This window comes from Etheostoma spectabile, unplaced genomic scaffold (assembly GCF_008692095.1).
Source record: "Etheostoma spectabile isolate EspeVRDwgs_2016 unplaced genomic scaffold, UIUC_Espe_1.0 scaffold00005835, whole genome shotgun sequence".
NCBI lineage: Eukaryota > Metazoa > Chordata > Actinopteri > Perciformes > Percidae > Etheostoma > Etheostoma spectabile.
In genome coordinates, this window is record NW_022603305.1 from 1 (window position 1) to 22807 (window position 22807).

The window sequence follows — 22807 nt, forward strand, 5'->3', positions numbered from 1 at the left end:
CGCCATCGGGCTCCCAGGTGCCGTTAAAGCTGGCTCTGGATGGTCGACGGGGGTGGTAGGAATCGGAGAGAGAGAGAAGCAAAAATTACATATATTTGTGGGCATTACATGAGGGCAACATGAGGACAACATGAGGGCAACATCAAGACAACATGTGGAAACATGTGGAAAACATGAGGGCAACAGAGGACAACATGAGGACAACATGAGGACAACATCAAGACAACATGTGGAAAACATGAGGGCAACATGAGGACAACATGAGGACAACATGAGGACAACATCAAGACAACATGTGGAAAACATGAGGGCAACATGAGGACACATGAAGACAACATGAAGACAGCATGAGGGCAACATGAGGACAACATGAGGACACATGAAGACAACATCAAGAAAACATGAAGACAACATGAGGACAACATGAAGACAACATGAGGACAACATAAGGACAACATGAGGACAACATGTGACAACATGAGGACAACATAAGGACAACATGAGGACAACATGAGGGTAACATGAGGACAACATGAGGGCAACATGGGGACAACATGAGGACAACATGAGGTAACATGAGGACAACATGAGGGCAACATGGGGACAACATGAAGACAACATGAGGGCAACATGAGGGCAACATGAGGACAACATGAGGACAACATGAGACAACATGAGGACAACATGAAGACAACATGAGGACAACATAAGGGCAACATGGGGACAACATGAGGACACATGAGGACAACATGAGGACAACATGAGGAAAACATGAGGGCAACATGAGGGCAAAATGAGGACAACATGGGGACAACATAAAGACAACATGAAGACAACATGAGGACAACATGGGAACAACATAAAGACAACATGAAGACAACATGAGGACAACATGAGGACAACATCGGGACAACATGAAGACAACTTGTGGACAACATGGCAAAATGAAGACAACAGGAGGACAACATGAAGACAACATGAGGATACATGAGGACAACATGAGGACAAATGAGGACAACATGAGGAACAATTTCTCGTTTTTTCAAACGCTTTTTGTCTAATTTTTGTCATTTCTTCCGAGGTTTTGCCCTTTTTTAAAATTCAATAAAACAAACAGAATTGGGTGAAAGTAATCCTTATTTTTACCTGAGAACATTGTGTGGCATGCATGTTATTTTTTGGCAATTTGGTTGAAAGAAAGCCCAGTTCCTGATATTAAAAATACGCTATTTAAGCTTTTTACATTAGAGGAAAACAATCCAACAGACTTTCTCTAAAGTTGTCAGGATGTGACGTTGCCCCACTAACAGTGAACAAGGATAACAGATTCAGAATCAAGACAAATCATCTTCTGTGTAATATGACGCTTTAAAGCAGTATCGCACACAGTGATCAGAACATTATGAAAAGCAGGGACCGTTTACAGACCTGAGGGGCTTTCAGGTGAAACATCAAAGGGAAAGAGCTCCATGTCTCCTCAGCAGACACACAAACCAATCGCTGTCAAGAGACAACACAACGCGCAATAATTACACAACACAACAATAATTACACAACACAACAATTCAAAGCTTTGAAACTTTCTTCCTAAAAGCCAAAACCACCTGAACCACCACAGCCTATACCCCCCCACCCCCCCCCCCCTCCATATGTATAGTTGCTCCCCCACCAACTTTCTTTTTCTGCGAAAACCCATATGCTTTATATTTTGGCATTTTAGATTTTTGTATTTATATTTTATATTCTCGTATTTGTACATTTTAATTACTATAATTTTATATTTTATATTATTTCTTTATATTTAATATTTTTTAATTTTTTAATTTTAAATTTCACTTTAGATTATATATTGTTAATGTTACATTTTTTTAATTTTTTGTTTATTTTTTAGATTTTTTGTTTTTTATTTTCCATAGAGAGCTTTATATTTTTTTATGATTACTATTTTTTATATTTTACATTTTATATTTTTATATTTTGTGTCAACACAGTAAAGTTTTGCTTCAATCTCGTTGCCCAGGTACTGCACTCGTGTATAATGAAGTACATTATGAACAACAATCATCAACAATCAACAGTGTTTTATGAACATTAGGCTTTCTATTATTTTCTACCTGACTCCACCTGTGCACAAGCTCAATTCGACAGAACAAATTACAAATTCCTAAAACCCAAAACATTTAAAAGCACCAACACCACATCGTCCTCGTTCCCTCCACCCGGACATGGTTCAGAAGTCAGACGTCTTACCGTGAGACGCCGCGCTGCTCCGTCAGGTTCAGGGACAGGTTCAGGGAGATGTAGCGCTGCTCCGTCAGGTTCAGGGACAGGTTCAGGGACAGGTTCAGGGACAGGTTCAGGAGATGTGCGCTGCTCCGTCAGGTTCAGGGACAGGTTCAGGGAGATGTAGCGCTGCTCGTCCGTCAGGTTCAGGGAGATGTAAGAACGACTTTATACACGTCGTCTTTTCGCCTTTTCACGAGCAAATGACCTTTCCTGAATACAATGGAGATTATGATGAGACCAAAACAACATTAATTACACAAAGTGACATCATTAAAAGCATAAATTGTACACAGGACGGTGGCAGAATACTAGAGGGACCTATTTTAAGTTGCCTTTGTGGTTATAAACGAGCACCTAAAGAAAACACAAGAACCATAATTGTCCTTGTTGCCAAGGTAACGAGTGTCTGCTTAAAAATGTGAGCTCCTAATTAAAGATTAATTGTAGAACATCTCACTGTACTAGTGTAATTAGGTGTGTGTGTGTGTTTATGTGCATTCGTGTGTGTGTGTGGGGTGTGTGGGTGTGTGTGTGTGGTGTGTGTGCGTGTGTGGTGTTGGTGTGTGTCTGTGTGTGTCTGTGTGTGTGGGTGTGTGTGGGTGTTGTGTGCGGGAGGAAACATAAAGACAACATGAAGACACATGAGGACAACATGAGGACAACATGAGGACAACATGAAGGCAACATGAGGACAACATGAAGACAACATGAAGTTAACATGAGGACAACATGGGGACAACATGGGGACAACATGGGGACAACATGAGGACACCATGAAGTTAACATGAGGACAACATGAGGACAACATGAAGTTAACATGAGGACAACATGAGGACAACATGAGGACAACATGAAGTTAACATGAGGACACATGAGGACAACATGAGGAAAACATGAGGACAACATGGGGACAACATGAAGGCAACATGAGGAACAACATGAGGACAACATGAAGACAACATGAGGACAACATGAGGACAACATGAGGACAACATGAAGACAACATGAGGACAACATGAGGACAACATGAGGACAACACATGAAGACAACATGAGGACAACATGAAGGCAACATGAGGGTAACATGAGGACAACATGAGGACATGAAGACTTTGCCTGTATTTTTGTTGGACTTCTTCTTTTATTTGGATAAATATTCCAGGTCATCACATTTCCTGCCATCTCTGCATCCGGGTCATTGTGTGGTGTCCTCCCCAACTCTCTAAAGTCCTTGTCTTCCAAATTATTCTGCAAATAGGAATTGAGTGTCACAACAGTAAATATTTAGTTTTTGAATCCAACTCATGGACGGTATTGTGTCTCTGGGCTCAGACAGCTGTGATAATTAGTTTGCCAGGTGAGTCCAATTAACCCTGGTGTTGTCCTCGGGTCAAATTGGACCGTTTACAAAACCTTTCTATATCAGAAACGAACGTAGTGAAAGTGCCACATTTTGAAGAAAAAACTACAAAAAAGCAGAAAAAAAAATCAACAAAAACATTGTTTTTTCAAACACTGAAAGAGTGACCGTAAAATGGGAAAAAGTGACAAAAAAACTTCCAAAACATTGGGAAAAGCAACAAAGCAATTGTTAAAAATTGACTGAAAATAATTGGATAATTGGAAAATAAGTCAAAAAAAGTGACAAAAAAACAGTAAAAAAAAAAAAAAAAAAACTTTAAGCAGAAAAAGAACAACAAACTGTTGAAATTTCAATCCAGACACAACAAAGTTGCAGGTCAACGGGAAGACGACACGAGGGTTAAAAGAAAACTACGAGAGAAGACGTCCCACGTTATTCAGCCGTTTCAAGCATTATGGGAAAGAAACAGGATCTCGCTGCTGCACAAAAGGGTCAAATAGCCTTGGACAAGGGGTGAAAACATGCCAGCCAATGGGGGTGTGTGTTAGAGGATGGATACCCGACCCGAGCCCGACGGGACCCATCGGGCTCGGGTCGGTTGGAACAGATGTTTAAAGGATGCTGGGGTCCGGGTCGGGCTCGGTCCCATCAGCGCGATAAGGCGTTGAACATTTAGAATTTAAACAGCTGATTATGGAGGTGACGGCGCTTGTTGCCCCCGTGGGCATTGATGCTCATCTGGTGACATTTCCCAATGCCTTCCTACCATTGGTTAATAAAAGCAACAAACCTACATGTGTCATTAGGATGAGAACAGATGCCATTTTAACTGGGTCGGACGCGGGTCGGGCTCGGACAGAACAATCCGGCCCGATCCGCACTCTAGTGTCTGTTATGGTTTGGTATTTTGTCGTACTTTGTCCTTGTGGTCGTGTTATTTTTTGGTCTTGTACGTGTTTAAGTCCTGGGTTGCTCCCTTGCCTGGTCTAGTGGTCTAGTGGTCTAGTTGTGGTCTGTCTTATGGTCTTTTGTGAGTATGTGTCTAGTTGTGGTCTGTCTTATGGTCTTTTGTGAGTATGTTCTGTTTCTTGTTTTATTTTGATTTTCTTTGGTTTTCTGTGCTGTCTCGTCTTTAGTTCTACTTCCTGTGTTTTCCCGCCCTTGTGATTACCTGATGTCTTCCACCTGTCACCTGCCTCTCGTTACCATCGTTACCCCCTGTATAGTCTTGGTGTTCCCCTTGTCCTGGGTCAGATCGTTGTGGTTTTAGCTTGGTTGTAGTCTTCTGCGTTCTGTTGTTGGTCTTCCCGGGTCTTGTTAGCGTTCCTGTGTTTTCTGTTTTCACATGGACTTTATTTTTAGTTCCCGTTTTTTCCTGCTTGTTTCCAGGACTCTTTTTGTTTATGTGCATTTCTGGATTCACTAAATCATCAAAAACTTTCAGTTTTGACCTTTGAATTTTGGGTCCGCCATTCACCACCTTCCTTACAGGGTTGTGTTCAGGGTCAGAACACACTCGATTAAGTCAGGCCCCATCAGCTGAACCCTCTTCCTGGCAAAAACTAATATTATGCTAGCTGTAATTAGACATCCTTGAGATGTATTATTATTTTCACCTGGAACAGTGTTGTTGTCTTTTTACCTTATGTGTAATTGTCAACGGATGATGCCGTTGGCCTAGCGGCCCGCAATGCGCTCTCACACCTGGACCATGGGAACACACATGTGAGAATGCTTTTAATTGAACATAGTTTAGCAATCACAGCCATTGGTTCTACAAAGCTCATCATCAAGCTCTGGGACTTGGGACTATGCGACCCCTATGAGACTGGACCCTGAGCTTCCTGTGGGCGTCTGACCGTCGCCGGCGCTTTACAAGTAAAAGTCCTGCATTTAAAATCCTTTAGTTTCTGTGAACGTTTCTTCAGTGACTGGTCTATGATTCTTTGTGACGTTATAAGATATAGAAGATGTACTGATGCATTCGGCCACTCCAAAGAGGCATTGGGGGATGAATATTGGGAGAGAAGCAATTTCTGTTTTTAACGATGTATTATCTAAAATAAAGCAGAAAGCTTCTATCTGTTGCTGCATTGCGTTGTACACTCGTGATGACGCTAGCGTCGGAATTTGGCATGGACGCTCACGCCGCCATGTGAAACAACGGTGTCATGTTTGGTGGCAATCGGAATAAATCTTGGCCAGATAGGCAACTCCTCTTTCAACAACCCTGACAGGAAGTCGCTACTCTATAACTTGAAAAAACCACGTGACACCATGGTTTTCCAGATGAAACTAGTGTATATACTCCTAAAAATTAGCACATCTCAAAAACTAAAAGATGTAAATATTTCAAATACTTATAGTAGTCGATGTTTGTACATTCAGCCACCTGACAATGTGTTGTTTAATTATTAAGATTTGATTAAAACATGTCTGATTTTTATATATTTTTTTTAAATTGATACCTTTATTATAACAGTTTATTGACCTATATAACCTTTCAGCATCGGTTTCCAGGCACTGGTTCTAAGTATATGAAGCATTTGAAGATACTCCAAATAACAACATCACAATAAGCAAAAATACCAATGTCAGCACTGGCGGACCATTGCAGATTTCAAAGGTTTAACATAATATGTTAAATTATTATTGTCTATTCATTAATGAATAGACAGTGGCACAATATTTAATTCCAAAAGACTAGTTTAAAAATTATATGAATGAGTTTTTCTGCAAGACTATTTTTTTGTTATTTCCAAATGGACTTTAAGACTCCTTCGTCTGCCTTGTGTATCTTGTTGAGCTAGTAACGGGAAACACAGCAGCAGTTCTGAGCCTCCTCAGAGTCCTCCTGATGGACTCTCGGAGCTCCTTGTTCCTCAACTGTAGATCATCGGGTTCAGGAAAGGAGTCAGAGCAGAGACATCACAGCCACAATGATACGTTCCTGAAACAAGATTACACATAGTTAAAACAAACTTTTTTGAACACACACAAGGTTCACTGAGCAGCTCTGGTGTCAACCACGTTGGTTGGTCAGTCTGTCGTTCAACACTTTGAAAATTACAATTTCAGATTTCCTTGAAATCCCCAAATGGTCATATTGCATCGACATGATTCCTCCTATTTGTGGAGAATTCATCAGACTTTCTGCAAAGGGTTTTTTGACCTTTTGAAGCCCAAATTTACATTGAATTTGCTCTGGAGATCTATCATCATCGGGATAAATGGAAGGGGTCAGGGCAGAGTACTACACACCTAACAGAAATAAAATGCATTGGTCAGGTCGTTCGTCCAACAATTTGGAAGCATTCATGACCATTTCAGGTTTTCCAAAAATACTTAGACATAATAAACAGACATTCATGATCTACAAAACGCCCCCCTGACCATTTCACAAAAATTTGTCATGAAAACTCAGGCTTTCAAATCTTTGAAGACACAATCTGGAACTAAAGTTGAGTTTTTTAAGCTGCAGCCCCAAAGATATATGAAATGAAAAGCTTCTTGTTTAAATTACTAATGCTGAAAACATGAATTTAATTGTCATACTGTTGGTGGACATACGTGAGACATGTACTAAAGCAAAGGCAACAGTACGTCGTACCTCTGGTGAAAAGCGTCCCACCCGGTAGGAGATGTAAACAAACGAGGCCGAGCTGTAAGAGATGGACACCACGGTCAGGTGGGCGGCACACGTCCCGAAGGCCTTCAGCCTCTGGGCAACACTCATCCTCGATATGGAAACACCAATCAGGACGTAGGATGTGAGGATGAGGACTCCGGTGCTCAGCAGCGCCACTATGGCGAAGGAAATGGACACAATGTTATCCGCCTTGGTGTCGCCGCAGACCAGCCGCCTCACAGACGACAGGTCGCACCAGGCATGTGTTATTACATTCGGGCCGCAGTAAGTCCGCTGCCAGGTCATGGATGTGGCGGGCAGCGTGCAGACCGCGCCGAAGCTCCAGGCTCCGGCGACGAGGAGCAGCCGGACGGTCCGAGTCATGATGGCGGTGTAGCGCAGCGGGTGGCAGATGGCCACGTAGCGGTCGTACGCCATGACGGTCAGGATGGCGTACTCAGTAACTGACAGCATGAAGAAGAAATACATCTGAACGAAGCAGGCCAGTACGGAGATGGTGTTCACGTCTATCAGCAGGCGGAGAGCATCTTGGGGATGGTGGTTGCGGTGTAGACGATGTCCACGAAGGCGAGGTGGTAGAGGAAGAAATACATCGGAGAGTGGAGCTTCGGATCAGTCAGTCCCTGCATGAGACAGAACAGTTGCAGTGATTATGAAATGAATAATGACATTTTACTAAGACTAAAGCAAATGTACAAGCGGTGGGGGACTCAGGAGGGGGGGGGGGGGGACTGGGTCTCCCTTAGAGATCGGATGAGAAGCTCAGTCATCCGTGGGGATCTCTGACTGGAGCCGCTGGTCCTTCGTGTCGAAAGGAGCCAGTTGGTGCGGCATCTAGCTCACCCAGTGAGAGCGTGCCCCCATGTAGACTGGGTCCTGTAGTGGCCCGGATTTGAATCCGCCCTGCGGCCCGTTGCTGCGTGTCATCCCCCGTCTCGCTCCCTTTCCTGTCTATCTACGGTCACTCTAAAATAAAGGGGAAAAGCCCCCAAAAAATAATCTTAAAAAAGAAAGGAGCCAAGGGGTCTCCCTAGGGATGTGGTCCAGGCACGTCCAGTTGGGAGGAGGCCCCTAGGAAGACCCAGGACTAGGTGGAGGAACGTACAACTGGGAGGAGGCCTCGGGGAAGACCCGGGACTAGGTGGAGGGACGTACAGCTGGTAGGAGGCCTCGGGGAAGACCCGGGACTAGGTGGAGGGATGTCTAGGTGGGAGGAGGCCTCGGGGAAGACCCAGGACTAGGTGGAGGGATGTCCAGGTGGGAGGAGGCCTCGGGAAAGACCTAGGACTAGGTTCAAGTTTAAGTTCAAGTTCAAAAACCTTTATTTGTCCCCAAGGGACCTCGGGAAGACCCAGGACTAGGTGGAGGGACATCCAGCTGGGAGGAAGCCTCGGGGACGACCCAGGACTAGGAGGAAGGACATCCAGCTGGGAGGAAGCCTCGGGGAAGACCCAGGACTAGGTGGAGGGACGTCCAGCTGGGAGGAAGCCTCGGGGAGACCCAGGACTAGGTGGAGGGATGTCCAGGTGGGAGGAGGCCTCGGGGAAGACCCTGGACTAGGTGGAGGGATGTCCAGCTGGGAGGAAGCCTCGGGGAAGACCCAGGACTAGGTGGAGGGACGTCCAGCTGGGAGAAAGCTTCGGGGAAGACCTATGACTAGGTGGAGGGACGTCCAGCTGGGGGGAGGCCTCGGGGAAGACCCTGGACTAGGTGGAGGGACGTCCAGCTGGGAGGAGGCCTCGGGGAAGACCTAGGACTAGGTGGAGGGATTATATCTCCAACCTGGCATGGGAACGCCTCGGGACCCCCCAGTGGGAGCTGGTTGATGTGGCTCAGGAAAGGGAAGTTTGGGGTCCCCTGGTGGAGCTGCTGCCCCCGAGACCCGATACCGGATAAGGGGACAAAGATGGATGGATGAATGAATGGAAAGATGGACGGACTGACTGAATTCAATTTAAAAAAATTGGCATATACCAATAAAAGGCTTTGTTCTGTACCACAAAAATGATCATGCTGTTTCCTCCCAGGATGACGATGTAACCCAGAAGCAGGATGATAAAAACTATCATCTTTTTCTCGCCAAGGCCGGCGAGGCCCTCAATGATGAAGAAAGTCACGCCGTCAGACTCCAAAGTGCCGTTGACAACGCTGGATCTGTGATTGGTCAACGAGGGAGGGTGGGAATCTGGAGACAGCGTCATGGACATCAGAAGACAGAGAGGAGCAAGGTTATAGTTCAATGTAGAAGGTTGCAAATGTAGAAAGATCGTAAAGATCATTACTGTTACATATTTGTCGTACATTAGTAATATCTTTGTAATGAATGTACCTATTTGTTATCACATAATACGCACTAGCTTAGTTACATAAATACACGTCTCTGTTTAGGCAATCTAAGCTCTTGGTTGAAGGGGTAGTTCAATGTCAACAAAACTGATCCATGTTGTGGTTTGGGTTTTGTTGGGATTAATTTCTCCCTTTTGGCCCTCCTGGGATGGTGTCCCAGTTTTCTCCCCAGTCTTGTGTTGCTGGTCCTGTCCTGTGTTCCCCTCAGTGTCTGTATGTTCTGTTTCTTGTTTTATTTTGAAGTCGGGTTTCTGTCTCGTCCTGCTTTCAGATTTACTTCCTGTGTGTGTTCCCGCTCTTGTGATTACCTGATGTTTCCCACCTGATTCCCTGCCTCTCGTTACCTCGCTACCTCGTTACCTTGTGTAAACCTTGTACCTCGTGTATTTAATGTCTGTTTCCCTTGTGCCTTGTCAGATCCTTTTGTCCTGTCAGTTGTCCTGTCTGCTCGCCCAGTCTTGGCGGCCCTGTCGGTTCTCCAGCCACCCCCCCTGAGTTTCCCCGGTGTGTTTTTCCCGTTTTGCTATCGCCATCCCCTGTGCTTGTTCCCCTATCTCGGGGAACAAGGGTTACATACGTAACCCGAGACGTTTCTGGGAGTGTGTTTTTGTTTTGGGGATTTCGTCTTCGTCTCTTTGTGTTTGCTGGACTGCTGGACTGCTTATAAATAAAGTCTTTTCAAAGATCCCTACTACTCCGCTTTTGGGTCCTCCTTCCTCCACTGTAACAGATCCATGTATGAAACAGTATCAGGGTCTGTGGGACATCTGTGTCAACGGCAGCAGGATTGGTGTGAATTCATCAGAAAATCTAAAGGTGTAGGTGGTTCTTTCCCTCTCAAGTTAAGTAGGTTTTAACCCTCATGTTGTCCTCGGGTCAAATTTGGTCTGTTTTCTTTTCTTTTTTTTATCAACAAAATGGGCCTTTGAAAAAGTGCTGACAATGTCAATATTAGAAATTTCAAATAACTAAAATCGCACAACATTAAAAAGTGAGAAAAATGTCGGGAAAAGCCATAATAATGTTTCATAGTTGACACAAGAATTAAGATCTTACACCTCAACATGCTGCTTAATTTTTACCGTATTAAATGATATTGTACGAACTTACTTACTTATACGATGAGTGCAGGTAATAATTTAGTTGTTAATAAAGTTGTGAGTGAAATGTGTTATTGCCTTCAGTCCCTGACCAACCACTCAGACTTTAACATTGTTACACCACCACATCGACTTCTATGTAATGACATTATTCTTTCACTTTTTCAAAGTTTTTGAAGCTTTTCCTGACATTTTTCTCACTTTTCTCAAAGTTTCTGAAGCTTTTTCAAGACGTTTTCGTCCCTTATTTCAAAGTTTTTTAAGCTTTTCCTGACGTTTAATACATGTAACATTATTACACCACCACATCAACTTCTATGCAATGACATTTTCTTTTCTAAAATATTTCTGTAACTTTAATGTATGATGACACTGTGAAGTTTGATTGCACTGGACATCATCCCAACAGTCTATCAGCCAATGAGCATTATGAAAAGCACATGTCCAGACCTCTGGGGCTTTTAGGTGGAAAATCCAACAAAAGCTCCATCTCTCCTCAGCAGACAGACTGTCAACAGACAACACATGCAGAATAATTACACTGCAAGCATTGAAAGCTTTGCATGAGACTTCAAAACATCAAATCTTCCTATTTTCCTTTTCAAACCACCTGGACATGGTTCCCACGCTTTAAGATATCAGCATCTCACCTGAGGACGTTGCGCTGCTCCGTTTAATCAGATGAAAGTAGAACTTCATCCGAGTTCAAGTTGCCTTTTGAAGAGCAACTGACCTTTTTCTGATTATATTGGAGATCACTATGAGTCCCAACAACAATAATTACACAACGTGACATCCGATCCCCTTCATTAAAACATAAGTTGTACACAGGATAGCAAAGAATACCAAAGGGACCTATTTTAAGTTTCCTCTGTGGTTTTAATCATCCGCTGAAAAGAAACATCATTATCCTTGTTGCAAAGGTGAAACCTGCGCCTTTGTTTAATCTCCTAATTAAAGATTAATTATCAAAGCTATTACTTCAATTGCTAGTGGGGCGTGTGTGTTTAATTGTGAAAAGTTGTGTTCTTGCTTCTTTGGCACAAGTTGGACAGAACTGACATTGTACTGACTGATTTTCATCACTTTTTCAAACTTTTTTGAGCTTTTCCTGAAGTTTTGTCACTTTTTAAAAAGTTTTTGGAGCTTTTACTGACGTTTTCGTTACTTTTTTCAAAGATTTGAAGCTTTCCTGAAGTGTTTGTCAAGTGTTTTCAAAGTTTTTGAAGCTTTTACTAACATTTTCATTACTTTTTTAAAAGTTTTTGAAGCTTTCCCTGAAGTTTTTGTCACTTTTTTCAAAGTTTTTTTTTTTTTTTGCCTTTTTGACGTATAATTGTTTTTTCCCCATGACAGTGGATTGAAATATCACTTTATTATGTTTATGCTTGTCTACACACGTGAGTGCATTGATGATCTCTGAGTTTTTATATTAACTGGAGCTACTGTTGTAAACCCTGCAGCTACACATGGTAGACAACAAAATGCTTATATTTCTGATCTAGCTGTATATATGGTGTCTTTTGATCACTATGTGTATATTTTAACTACATAAATGTTATTTTTTTCATTGCTTCTTCCTGCCATGGTCTAAATTCATCTGACCAAAGGACTATAGTTAAATTAGCCGACTGGCTAACACTGGCACATTACACAAATGCTGATTAATGTCTGTTGTCCTTTATAAATAAAATACAAATACAAAATACAATAAGTATTGACTTTTTGCTTTTGAAGGTTTTATTGTAGCCTACTGGGTTACACTAACGAGACTAGCATGAGGTCATCTGCCCCAGCGGCCAATGGCAATCCTCTTTGTGTCGTTCCCAGTCAGGTCGGCTACTGTGTGTTGAACGCACACACATCTTGGCTCTGCTGTGTGTGTGTGTGTGTGTGTGTGTGTGTGTGTCTGTGTGTGTGTGTGTGTGTGTGTGTGTGTGTGTGTGTGTGTGTGTGTGTGTGTGTGTGTGTGGTGTGTGTGTGTGTGTGTGTGTGTGTGTGTGTGTGTGTGTGTGTGTGCAGCATGTACAGAATCCCAGCACGTGAACAAAGATGCAAATATGGGTGTACCTTTGTGATGTCATCTGCTGTCAATGCTTGAAATGTTAAATATGCAGTTGACGAACAAATTAGACAATTCAATCAAGTGAATTGAATTCACTTGATTGAACTTGTGGACTTTGAGAAGGTTGACGACTATGTCCCCTGGGGTGTCCTTGGGGAGTTCAGCAGGAATATGAGGTACACCAAAGTCATGTGAACAGCATATAACGTGGATATACCGAATAAGGCCTTTTTACAGATTTAGCATTTTTCTATTAAGACATGTTGGAGATGCCGGTATTATTCTGGTTTTAGAAGTGTTCTTTGGACATGTATACATCGCATTTGAAATCTGCATCTCAATCAGGGTTATATCCGGTGACTGGCACATTATTTCCAATAAATTCCAAAAGACTAGTTTAAAAGCATATTAGGTTGTTGTGCAAATGGACATCAAGTTGTTCAGTTTGTGGGCGTGGGGTTAGTAGGCTTTCTCTCCAGGTCTGAACCTGCTCAGGGTCCTCCTGATGGACTCACGGAGCTCCTTGTTCCTCAGACTGTAGATCATCGGGTTCAGGAAAGGAGTCAGAGTGGAGAACACCACAGCCACAATGATACGTTCCTGAAACAAAATCAGATAAAAATTTAGTTTGAAAAATGTTATTGAACACACACAGATTTACTGAGGAAACTTGGACTTTCTCTGCACTGGGGGCAACAATGTTGGTCAGTCTGTGGTCCAACACTTTCAAAACTGACATTTTCATATATTTATAAAATCCCCAAACGGCCATCAACATGATTGCTCCTATTTTGGTGACCATAGAGCTTTTTGTCCAGTAACCTTTTAATCACCAAGGTTATTAGAAGTCATCCTGACTGACAGATGACGATCTGATTAATGGTTGTTGAGGAATCTGAACCAAAACCAGAAAAATCCGCCACATGGTGGAGAGGTCAGGGAATCACCAAAGTTATTAGGATACCCTGGATATCTGAACCACATTTCATGGCAATCCTTCCAATAGTTAGTCTAAGATTTGATTGCTTGTTTTTAAGGCCTTAAATGGTTTGGCGCCACCTTATCTGGCTGATTTCTTATGTCACCGTTCTCCAGTCAGAACCAATCAGCTGCTCTTGGACGTACCGAGAGCAAAGCTAAAAAATACGATGGACCCTTTGCAGTGGGCGCCCCAACAACCTCCCCGTGCATATTAAAGCTGCACAGACCCTTCAAACGTTTAAATCGCTGCTTAAGACGCACCTTTTATCTGTAGCTTTAACCTTCGTTAACCTGGATTCTGATGTTTTAAAGTGTTATTTGTCTTTCATGTGATTCATTTTGGTTGTGGTAATTTTTACACTTGTTCTTTATGTATTTGACATCGACCCTGTTCAACACTTTGGTCAACTGTTGTTGTTTTTAAATGTGCTATTGACATAAAATTGACATTGAGATTGACAATAGTTTTTGAGATATTTCAGATATAGATAGATAGATAGAAAATAGATAGATAGATAAAGGAAATACTACGAAACAATATACATACCTACAATATACATGAAATGATAACAGGAATAAAATACAAGAACAAATCTTTGTATACATATATACATATATATATACACTACCGTTCAAAAGTTTGGGGTCACATTGAAATGTCCTTATTTTTGAAGGAAAGGCACTGTACTTTTCAATGAAGATAACCTTAAACTAGTCTTAACTTTGAGGAAATACACTCTATACATTGCTAATGTGGTAAATGACTATTCTAGCTGCAAATGTTTTTTTCAAATGTTTAAGGTTTTTGGTGCAATATCTCCATAGGTGTATAGAGGCCCATTTCCAGCAACTATCACTCCAGTGTTCTAATGGTCCAATGTGTTTGCTCATTGGCTCAGAAGGCTAATTGATGATTAGAAAACCCTTGTGCAATCATGTTCACACATCTGAAAACAGTTTAGGTCGTTACAGAAGCTACAAAACTGACCTTCCTTTGAGCAGATTGAGTTTCTGGAGCATCACATTTGTGGGGTCAATTAAACGCTCAAAATGGCCAGAAAAAGAGAACTTTCATCTGAAACTCGACAGTCTATTCTTGTCCTTAGAAATGAAGGCTATTCCATGTGAGACATTGCTAAGAAATTGAAGATTTCCTACAACGGTGTGTACTACTCCCTTCAGAGGACAGCACAAACAGGCTCTAACCAGAGTAGAAAAAGAAGTGGGAGACAAGAAGATAAGTACATTAGAGTCTCTAGTTTGAGAAACAGACGCCTCACAGGTCCCCAACTGGCATCTTCATTAAATAGTACCCGCAAAACACCAGCGTCAACATCTCCAGTGAAGAGGCGGCTGCGGGATTCTGGGCTTCTGGGCAGAGTGGCAAAGAAAAAGCCATATCTGAGACTGGCCAATAAAAGAAAAAGATTAAGATGGGCAAAAGAACAGACATTGGACAGAGGAAGACTGGAAAAAAGTGTTGTGGACGGATGAATCCAAGTTTGAGGTGTTTGGATCACAAAGAAGAACGTTTGTGAGACGCAGAACAAATGAAAAGATGCTGGAAGATTGACTGACGCCATCTGTTAAGCATGGTGGAGGTAATATGATGGTCTGGGGGTGCTTTGGTGCTGGTAAGGTGGGAGATGTGTACAGGGTCAAAGGGATTCTGAATAAGGAAGGCTAGCACTCCATCAAGCAACGCCATGCCATACCCAGTGGACAGCGCTTGATTGGAGCCAATTTCATCCTACAACAGGACAATGACCCTGAACACACCTCCAAATTGTGCAAGAACTATTTAGAGCAGAAGCAGGCAGCTGGTATTCTATCGGTTATGGAGGGGCCAGGCAGTCCCCAGATCTGAACCCCATGGAGCTGTTGTGGGAGCAGCTTGACCGTATGGTACCAGGAAGTGCCCATCCAACCAATCACACTTGTGGGAGCTGCTTCTGGAAGCTGGGGTGACATTTCTCCAGATTACCTCAACAAATTAACAGCTAGAATGCCAAAGGTCTGCAATGCTGGAATTGCTGCAAATGGAGGATTCTTTGACCAAAGCAAAGTTTGATGTAAAAAAAATCTTATTTCAGATACAAATCATTATTTCTAACCTTGTCAATGTCTTGACTCTATTTTCTATTCATTTCACAACGTATGGTGGTGAATAAGTGTGACTTTTCAGGAAAACACAAAATTGTTTGGGTGACCCCAAACTTTTGAACGGTAGTGTGTGTGTATATATATATATATATATATATATATATATATATATATATATATATATATATATATATATAAAAATCAAGTGTTAAATTGTTTGAAATACCTATTTCTATCTATAGAGCCACACTAATAACGTGGGAAGTTCAAATCCTGCACTCTCATTTAATTTAACACTACCATCTGATATTTGTGTGGTCATTGTCATGGTTTCCAATTCAACAACACGCTTGGTTGTCTCCTTTAGCGTCATATAACACGCTTGGTTGTCTCCTTTAGCGTCATATAACACGCTTGGTCGTCTCTTTTAGCGTCTTATAACACGCTTGGTCGTCTCTTTTAGCGTCTTATAACACGCTTGGTCGTCTCCTTTAGCGTCATATAACACGCTTGGTTGTCTCCTTTAGCGTCTTATAACACGCTTGGTTGTCTCCTTTAGCGTCATATAACACGCTTGGTTGTCTCCTTTAGCATCATATAACACGCTTGGTTGTCTCCTTTAGCGTCATATAACACGCTTGGTCGTCTCCTTTAGCGTCATATAACACGCTTGGTTGTCTCCTTTAGCGTCATATAACACGCTTGGTCGTCTCTTTTAGCGTCTTATAACACGCTTGGTCGTCTCTTTTAGCGTCTTATAACACGCTTGGTCGTCTCCTTTAGCGTCATATAACACGCTTGGTTGTCTCCTTTAGCGTCTTATAACACGCTTGGTTGTCTCCTTTAGCGTCATATAACACGCTTGGTTGTCTCCTTTAGCATCATATAACACGCTTGGTTGTCTCCTTTAGCGTCATATAACACGCTTGGTCGTCTCCTTTAGCGTCATATAACACGCTTGGTTGTCTCCTTTAGCGTCATATAACACGCTTGGTCGTCTCTTTTAGCGTCTTATAACACGCTTGGTCGTCTCTTTTAGCGTCTTATAACACGCTTGGTCGTCTCCTTTAGCGTCATATAACACGCTTGGTTGTCTCCTTTAGCGTCTTATAACACGCTTGGTTGTCTCCTTTAGCGTCATTTAACACGCTTGGTTGTCTCCTTTAGCATCATATAACACGCTTGGTTGTCTCCTTTAGCGTCATATAACACGCTTGAACACGTTCAGAGTGAGAACGGGTTGGGTGGACATATGTGAGAAATGTATTAAAACAAAGGCAATAGTACTTCTTACCCCAGATGAAAAGTTCCCCACCCGGTAGGAGATGTATACAAACGAGGTCATGCTGTAGGAGGTGGACACCACAGTCAGGTGGGCGGCACACGTCCCGAAGGCCTTCAGCCTTTGAGCAACACTCATCCTCGATATGGAAATACCAATCAGGATATAGGATGTGAGGATGAGGACTCCTGTGGTGAGAAGCGACACTATGGCGAAGGAAATGGACACAATGTTATCTGGCGTGGTGTCGCCGCAGACCAGCCGCCTCACAGACGACGGGTCGCACCAGGCATGTGTTATTACATTCGGGCCGCAGTAAGTCCGCTGCCAGGTCATGAAAGTGGACGGCAGCGAGCAGAAGGTGCCGAAGGCCCAGGCTCCTATGATGAGGAGCAGCCGGACGGTCCGAGTCATGATGGCGGTGTAGCGCAGCGGGTGGCAGATGGCCACGTAGCGGTCGTACGCCATGACGGTCAGGATGGCGTATTCAGTAACTGCTAGTTGAATGACAAATTGCCTCTGGAGGAAGCAGCCCGGGACTGAGATGGTGTTCACGTCTATCAGGAAGCCGGAGAGCATCTTGGGGATGTTGGTTGCGGTGTAGACGATGTCCACAAAGGCGAGGTGGTAGAGGAAGAAATACATCGGAGAGTGGAGCTTCGGATCAGTCGACGCCTGCATGAGAAGGAACAGTTGCAGTGAGTAGGAAATGAAGAGCGATTACAGGAAGATCCGCCAGACGTCCCTCACTTTCCGCTGTCTTTGAGTTGACATTAATTCAAATAACCATCGCATTGAGCAACATTAACTTCAACGTCTCAGCACTTTTAAAGGCTAAAAATGATTTTGAAATTTTAAAGTGCTAATATGATGCTTTCTGTTTTTTTCCCTTTCCTTCATTGTGTTATATATCTTTTTTTGTGCATGTTATAGGTTTACAATGTGCGTCACTTTGTAACACACGTTATAAGGCTCGCCTAACTGCTAGCGTGGCATGCCCTCATACTCTGCTCCTGACTGGCTAGTAGTCCTTACCTAGGTACTGTCAGGGCCCTCATACTCTGCTCCTGACTGGCTAGTAGTCCTTACCTAGGTACTGTCAGGGCCCTCATACTCTGCTCCTGACTGGCTAGTAGTCCTTACCTAGGTACTGTCAGGGCCCTCATACTCTGCTTCTGACTGGCTAGTAGTCCTTACCTAGGTACTGTCAGGACCCTCATACTCTGCTTCTGACTGGCTAGTAGTCCTTACCTAGGTACTGTCAGGGCCCTCATACTCTGCTCCTGACTGGCTAGTAGTCCTTACCTAGGTACTGTCAGGACCTCATACTCTGCTCCTGACTGGCTAGTAGTCCTTACCTAGGTACTGTCAGGGCCCTCATACTCTGCTCCTGACTGGCTAGTAGTCCTTACCTAGGTACTGTCAGGACCCGCCCTCATACTCTGCTTCTGACTGGCTAGTAGTCCTTCCCTAGGTACTGTCAGGGCACGCCCTCATACTCTGCTCCTGACTGGCTGGTAGTCCTTACCTAGGTACTGTCAGGACCCTCATACTCTGCTTCTGACTGGCTAGTAGTCCTTACCCTGTACTGCGCATTTGCGACTCGCAACAAACATTGAACAGAAGTGAGATGTCTCACTCTGGAGATAAAACTAGTGAGATGTCTCACTCTGGAGATAAAACAGAGACCTAAACACACAGGGTGAAAACAGGATCTGCAGCAATGTGCAGAACAACAAAAACATGGTGTTTTATGAAAATTAAACCATGTAAACCTATTCTGTTACAACCTCAAAATACAATTATGAACCTGAAGATGAGCAGAATATGGGCGCTTTTAGGAAAATTTGGATCACGTAACCGGGCAGGCGTGCTTGGTTCTTTTGGGGAATGATTGAAGATTTATTTTTAATGATTAAGATTTACACTTAACATCTTTACGGCATTTCCTCTCTAACATGTACTTTTTGGGACCTATTGGATTTGCTATGGGCCAAATACACGCGGCGATACACTGGTAAGAGCCAATTACGTTTAATCATGTATCCAGCTAATAAACCAATAAAAGGCTTTGTTCTGTACCACAAAAATGATCATGCTGTTTCCTCCCAGGATGACGATGTAACCCAGAAGCAGGATGATAAAAACTATCATCTTTTTCTCGCCAAGGCCGACGAAGCCCTCAATGATGAAGAAAGTCACGCCGTCAGACTTCAAAGTGCCGTTGACAACGCTGGATCTGTGATTGGTCAACGAGGGAGGGTGGGAATCTGGAGACAGGGCGAGGAAAGAGACGCGTCAATGGACATCAGAAGACAGAGAGGAAGTGTGTTATAATTCATATTTTCATCACCATTATTCATGAAACTGTAGAAAAAGATTGTGTTGCAATACATGTTAAAGACACTAAGCCAATAAACACATTCATAAAAAATATTAACTGCATTCATTAAGTCATCCGGTTGCTCAACATGTGGATGTGTTTACTGTATCTGTGTCCTAATGACTATTTAAGTTACATGTTTGTTGTACAACATAACTTTATAGCAAAATAATAGGAAAACATTTGTAATGAAAGTATTGCATTTTTTTTCCTACAATATCCTACAATATCTACAGTATCTACTATTTCCTACAATATCTACAATATCTACAATATCTACAATATCTACAATATCTACTATTTCCTACAATATCTACAATATCTACAATATCTACAATATCTACAATATCTACTATTTCCTACATATCTACAATATACTACAATATCTACAATATCTACAATTTCTACTATTTCCTACAATATCTACAATATCTACAATATCTACAATATCTACAATATCTACTATTTCCTACAATATCTACAATATCTACAATATCTACAATATCTACAATATCTACTATTTCCTACAATATCTACAATATCTACAATATCTACATATCTACTATTTCCTACAATATCTACAATATACTACAATATCTACAATATACTACAATATCTACAATATCTACAATATCTACAATATACTACAATATCTACAATATCTACTATTTCCTACAATATCTACAATATCTACAATATACTACAATATCTACAATATACTACAATATCTACAATATCTACTATTTCCTACAATATCTACAATATACTACAATATCTACAATATCTACAATATCTACTATTTCCTACAATATCTACAATATCTACAATATCTACAATATCTACTATTTCCTACAATATCTACAATATACTACAATATCTACAATATCTACAATATCTACTATTTCCTACATATCTACAATATCCTACAATATACTACAATATCTACAATATACTACAATATCTACAATATCTACAATATCTACAATATACTACAATATCTACAATATCTACTATTTCCTACAATATCTACAATATCTACAATTACTACAATATCTACAATATACTACAATATCTACAATATCTACTATTTCCTACAATATCTACAATACTACAATATCTACAATATCTACAATATCTACTATTTCCTACAATATCTACAATATCTACAATATCTACAATATCTACTATTTCCTACAATATCTACAATATACTACAATATCTACAATATCTACAATATCTACTATTTCCTACAATATCTACAATATACTACAATATCTACAATATCTACAATATCTACTATTTCCTACAATATCTACAATATCCTACAATATACTACAATATCTACAATATACTACAATATCTACAATATCTACAATATCTACAATATCTACAATATCTACAATATCCTACAATATCTACAATTTCCAACAATTTCCTACAATAACTACAATTTCTTACAATTACAAAACAGTGATTCCCAAAGTGGGGGTCGGGACCCACAGGGGGGTCGCGAGTCAGAGAGGGGGGGTCGCAAGTTGATTTCCAGAAATAAAATAAAAATGTAAAAACGATTAGAAATAGCACATGTTAGCCATAATTTTAACACAAGATAAAACTAGTGGCTAAATTTAAAATACAACCAAGCAAATAAATAAAAAGGGAACAGCTCTTTAGATTTTCACGCTTATAGTGCGGGCTTATATATATATTGTTATGTAATGTTTACATACGTTTATAGTGGGGGGGTCGCTAGTCACTTGCACCGTTACTTTGGGGGTCGTGGGCTGAAAGTTTTGGGAACCCCTGGTCTACAATATCCTACAATATCTACAACATCTACAATATCTACAATATCTACAATATCTACAATATCTACAATATCTACAATATCCTACAATTTCCTACAATATCTACAATATCTACAATGTCTACAACATCTACAATATCTACAATATCTACAATATCCTACAATTTCCTACAATATCTACAATATCTACAATGTCTACAACATCTACAATATCTACAATATCTACAATATCCTACAATATTTACAATTTCCTACAATATCTACAATATCTACAATATCTACTAGTATCTGCAACTCTTGGTGGAATTGATAGTTCGGATATCCAATGTCCACTAAAGTGATCCACGGTCTGTAGGACATCTGTGTGAAAGCCAGCATGAAATAATAAAAACTCATCAAAAACTTCTGAAGGTCTGTATGGTTCTCCCAAGTTAAGTTAAGATCTTACACCTCGAATATGCTGCTTAAGAATCACTTATGATGATATATAATGAACTAATAGACAGATAAATGTAGTTAACAGCGATAAGTGCAGGTAATAATTTAGTTATTAATAAAGTTGTGAGTGAAATGTGTTATTGCCTTCAGTCCCTGACCAACCATCACACAGAAGAGATAACTAACTCAGACTTTAACATTATTACACCCCCACATCAACTTCTATGCAATGACATTTTTCTTTTCTAAAATATTTCTGTAACTTTATAATGTATGATGACACTGTGAAGTTTGATTGCACTGGACATCATCCCAACAGTCTATCAGCCAATGAGCATTATGAAAAGCACATGTACAGACCTCTGGGGCTTTTAGGTGGAAAATCCAACAAAAGCTCCATCTCTCCTCAGCAGACAGACTGTCAACAGACAACACACGCAGAATAATTACACTGCAAGCATTGAAAGCTTTGCATGAGACTTCAAAACATCAAATCTTCCTATTTTCCTTTTCAAACCACCTGGACATGGTTCCCACGCTTTAAGATATCAGCATCTCACCTGAGGACGTTGCGCTGCTCCGTTTAATCAGATGAAAGTAGAACTTCATCCGAGTCCAAGTTGCCTTTTGAAGAGCAACTGACCTTTTTCTGATTATATTGGAGATCACTATGAGTCCCAACAACAATAATTACACAACGTGACATCCGATCCCCTTCATTAAAAACATAAGTTGTACACAGGATAGCAAAGAATACCAAAGGGACCTATTTTAAGTTGCCTCTGTGGTTTTAATCATCCGCTGAAAAGAAACATCATTATCCTTGTTGCAAAGGTGAAACCGGCACCTCTGTTTAATCTCCTCATTAAAGATTAATTATCAAAGCTATTGCTTTAATTGTGTGTGTTTAATTGTGAAAAGTTGTAGTTGTTTGTAGTTGCTTCTTTGGCACAAGTTGGACAACACCAGTTAGTCTGGGTCACAACTTTGAGATTCCTCAAAGTT

General features: G+C 41.3%; 1 protein-coding gene and 1 pseudogene across 1 annotated transcript; both read right to left on the minus strand.

Moving 5' to 3' along the window:
* Positions 1–2250: 2250 nt before the first annotated feature.
* On the minus strand, positions 2251–9498 carry LOC116677805 (olfactory receptor 1052-like; annotated as a pseudogene).
* A 3769-nt stretch (positions 9499–13267) lies between these two features.
* Positions 13268–22411, minus strand: LOC116677801 (olfactory receptor 1052). Its single transcript, XM_032508053.1, has 4 exons — positions 22363–22411; positions 19257–19444; positions 17187–17849; positions 13268–13408 (listed from the first exon to the last, which is right to left on the minus strand). The coding sequence occupies exons 1-4, from the start codon at positions 22409–22411 to the stop codon at positions 13268–13270; spliced, it is 1041 nt and encodes a 346-aa protein (XP_032363944.1).
* Positions 22412–22807: the final 396 nt, after the last annotated feature.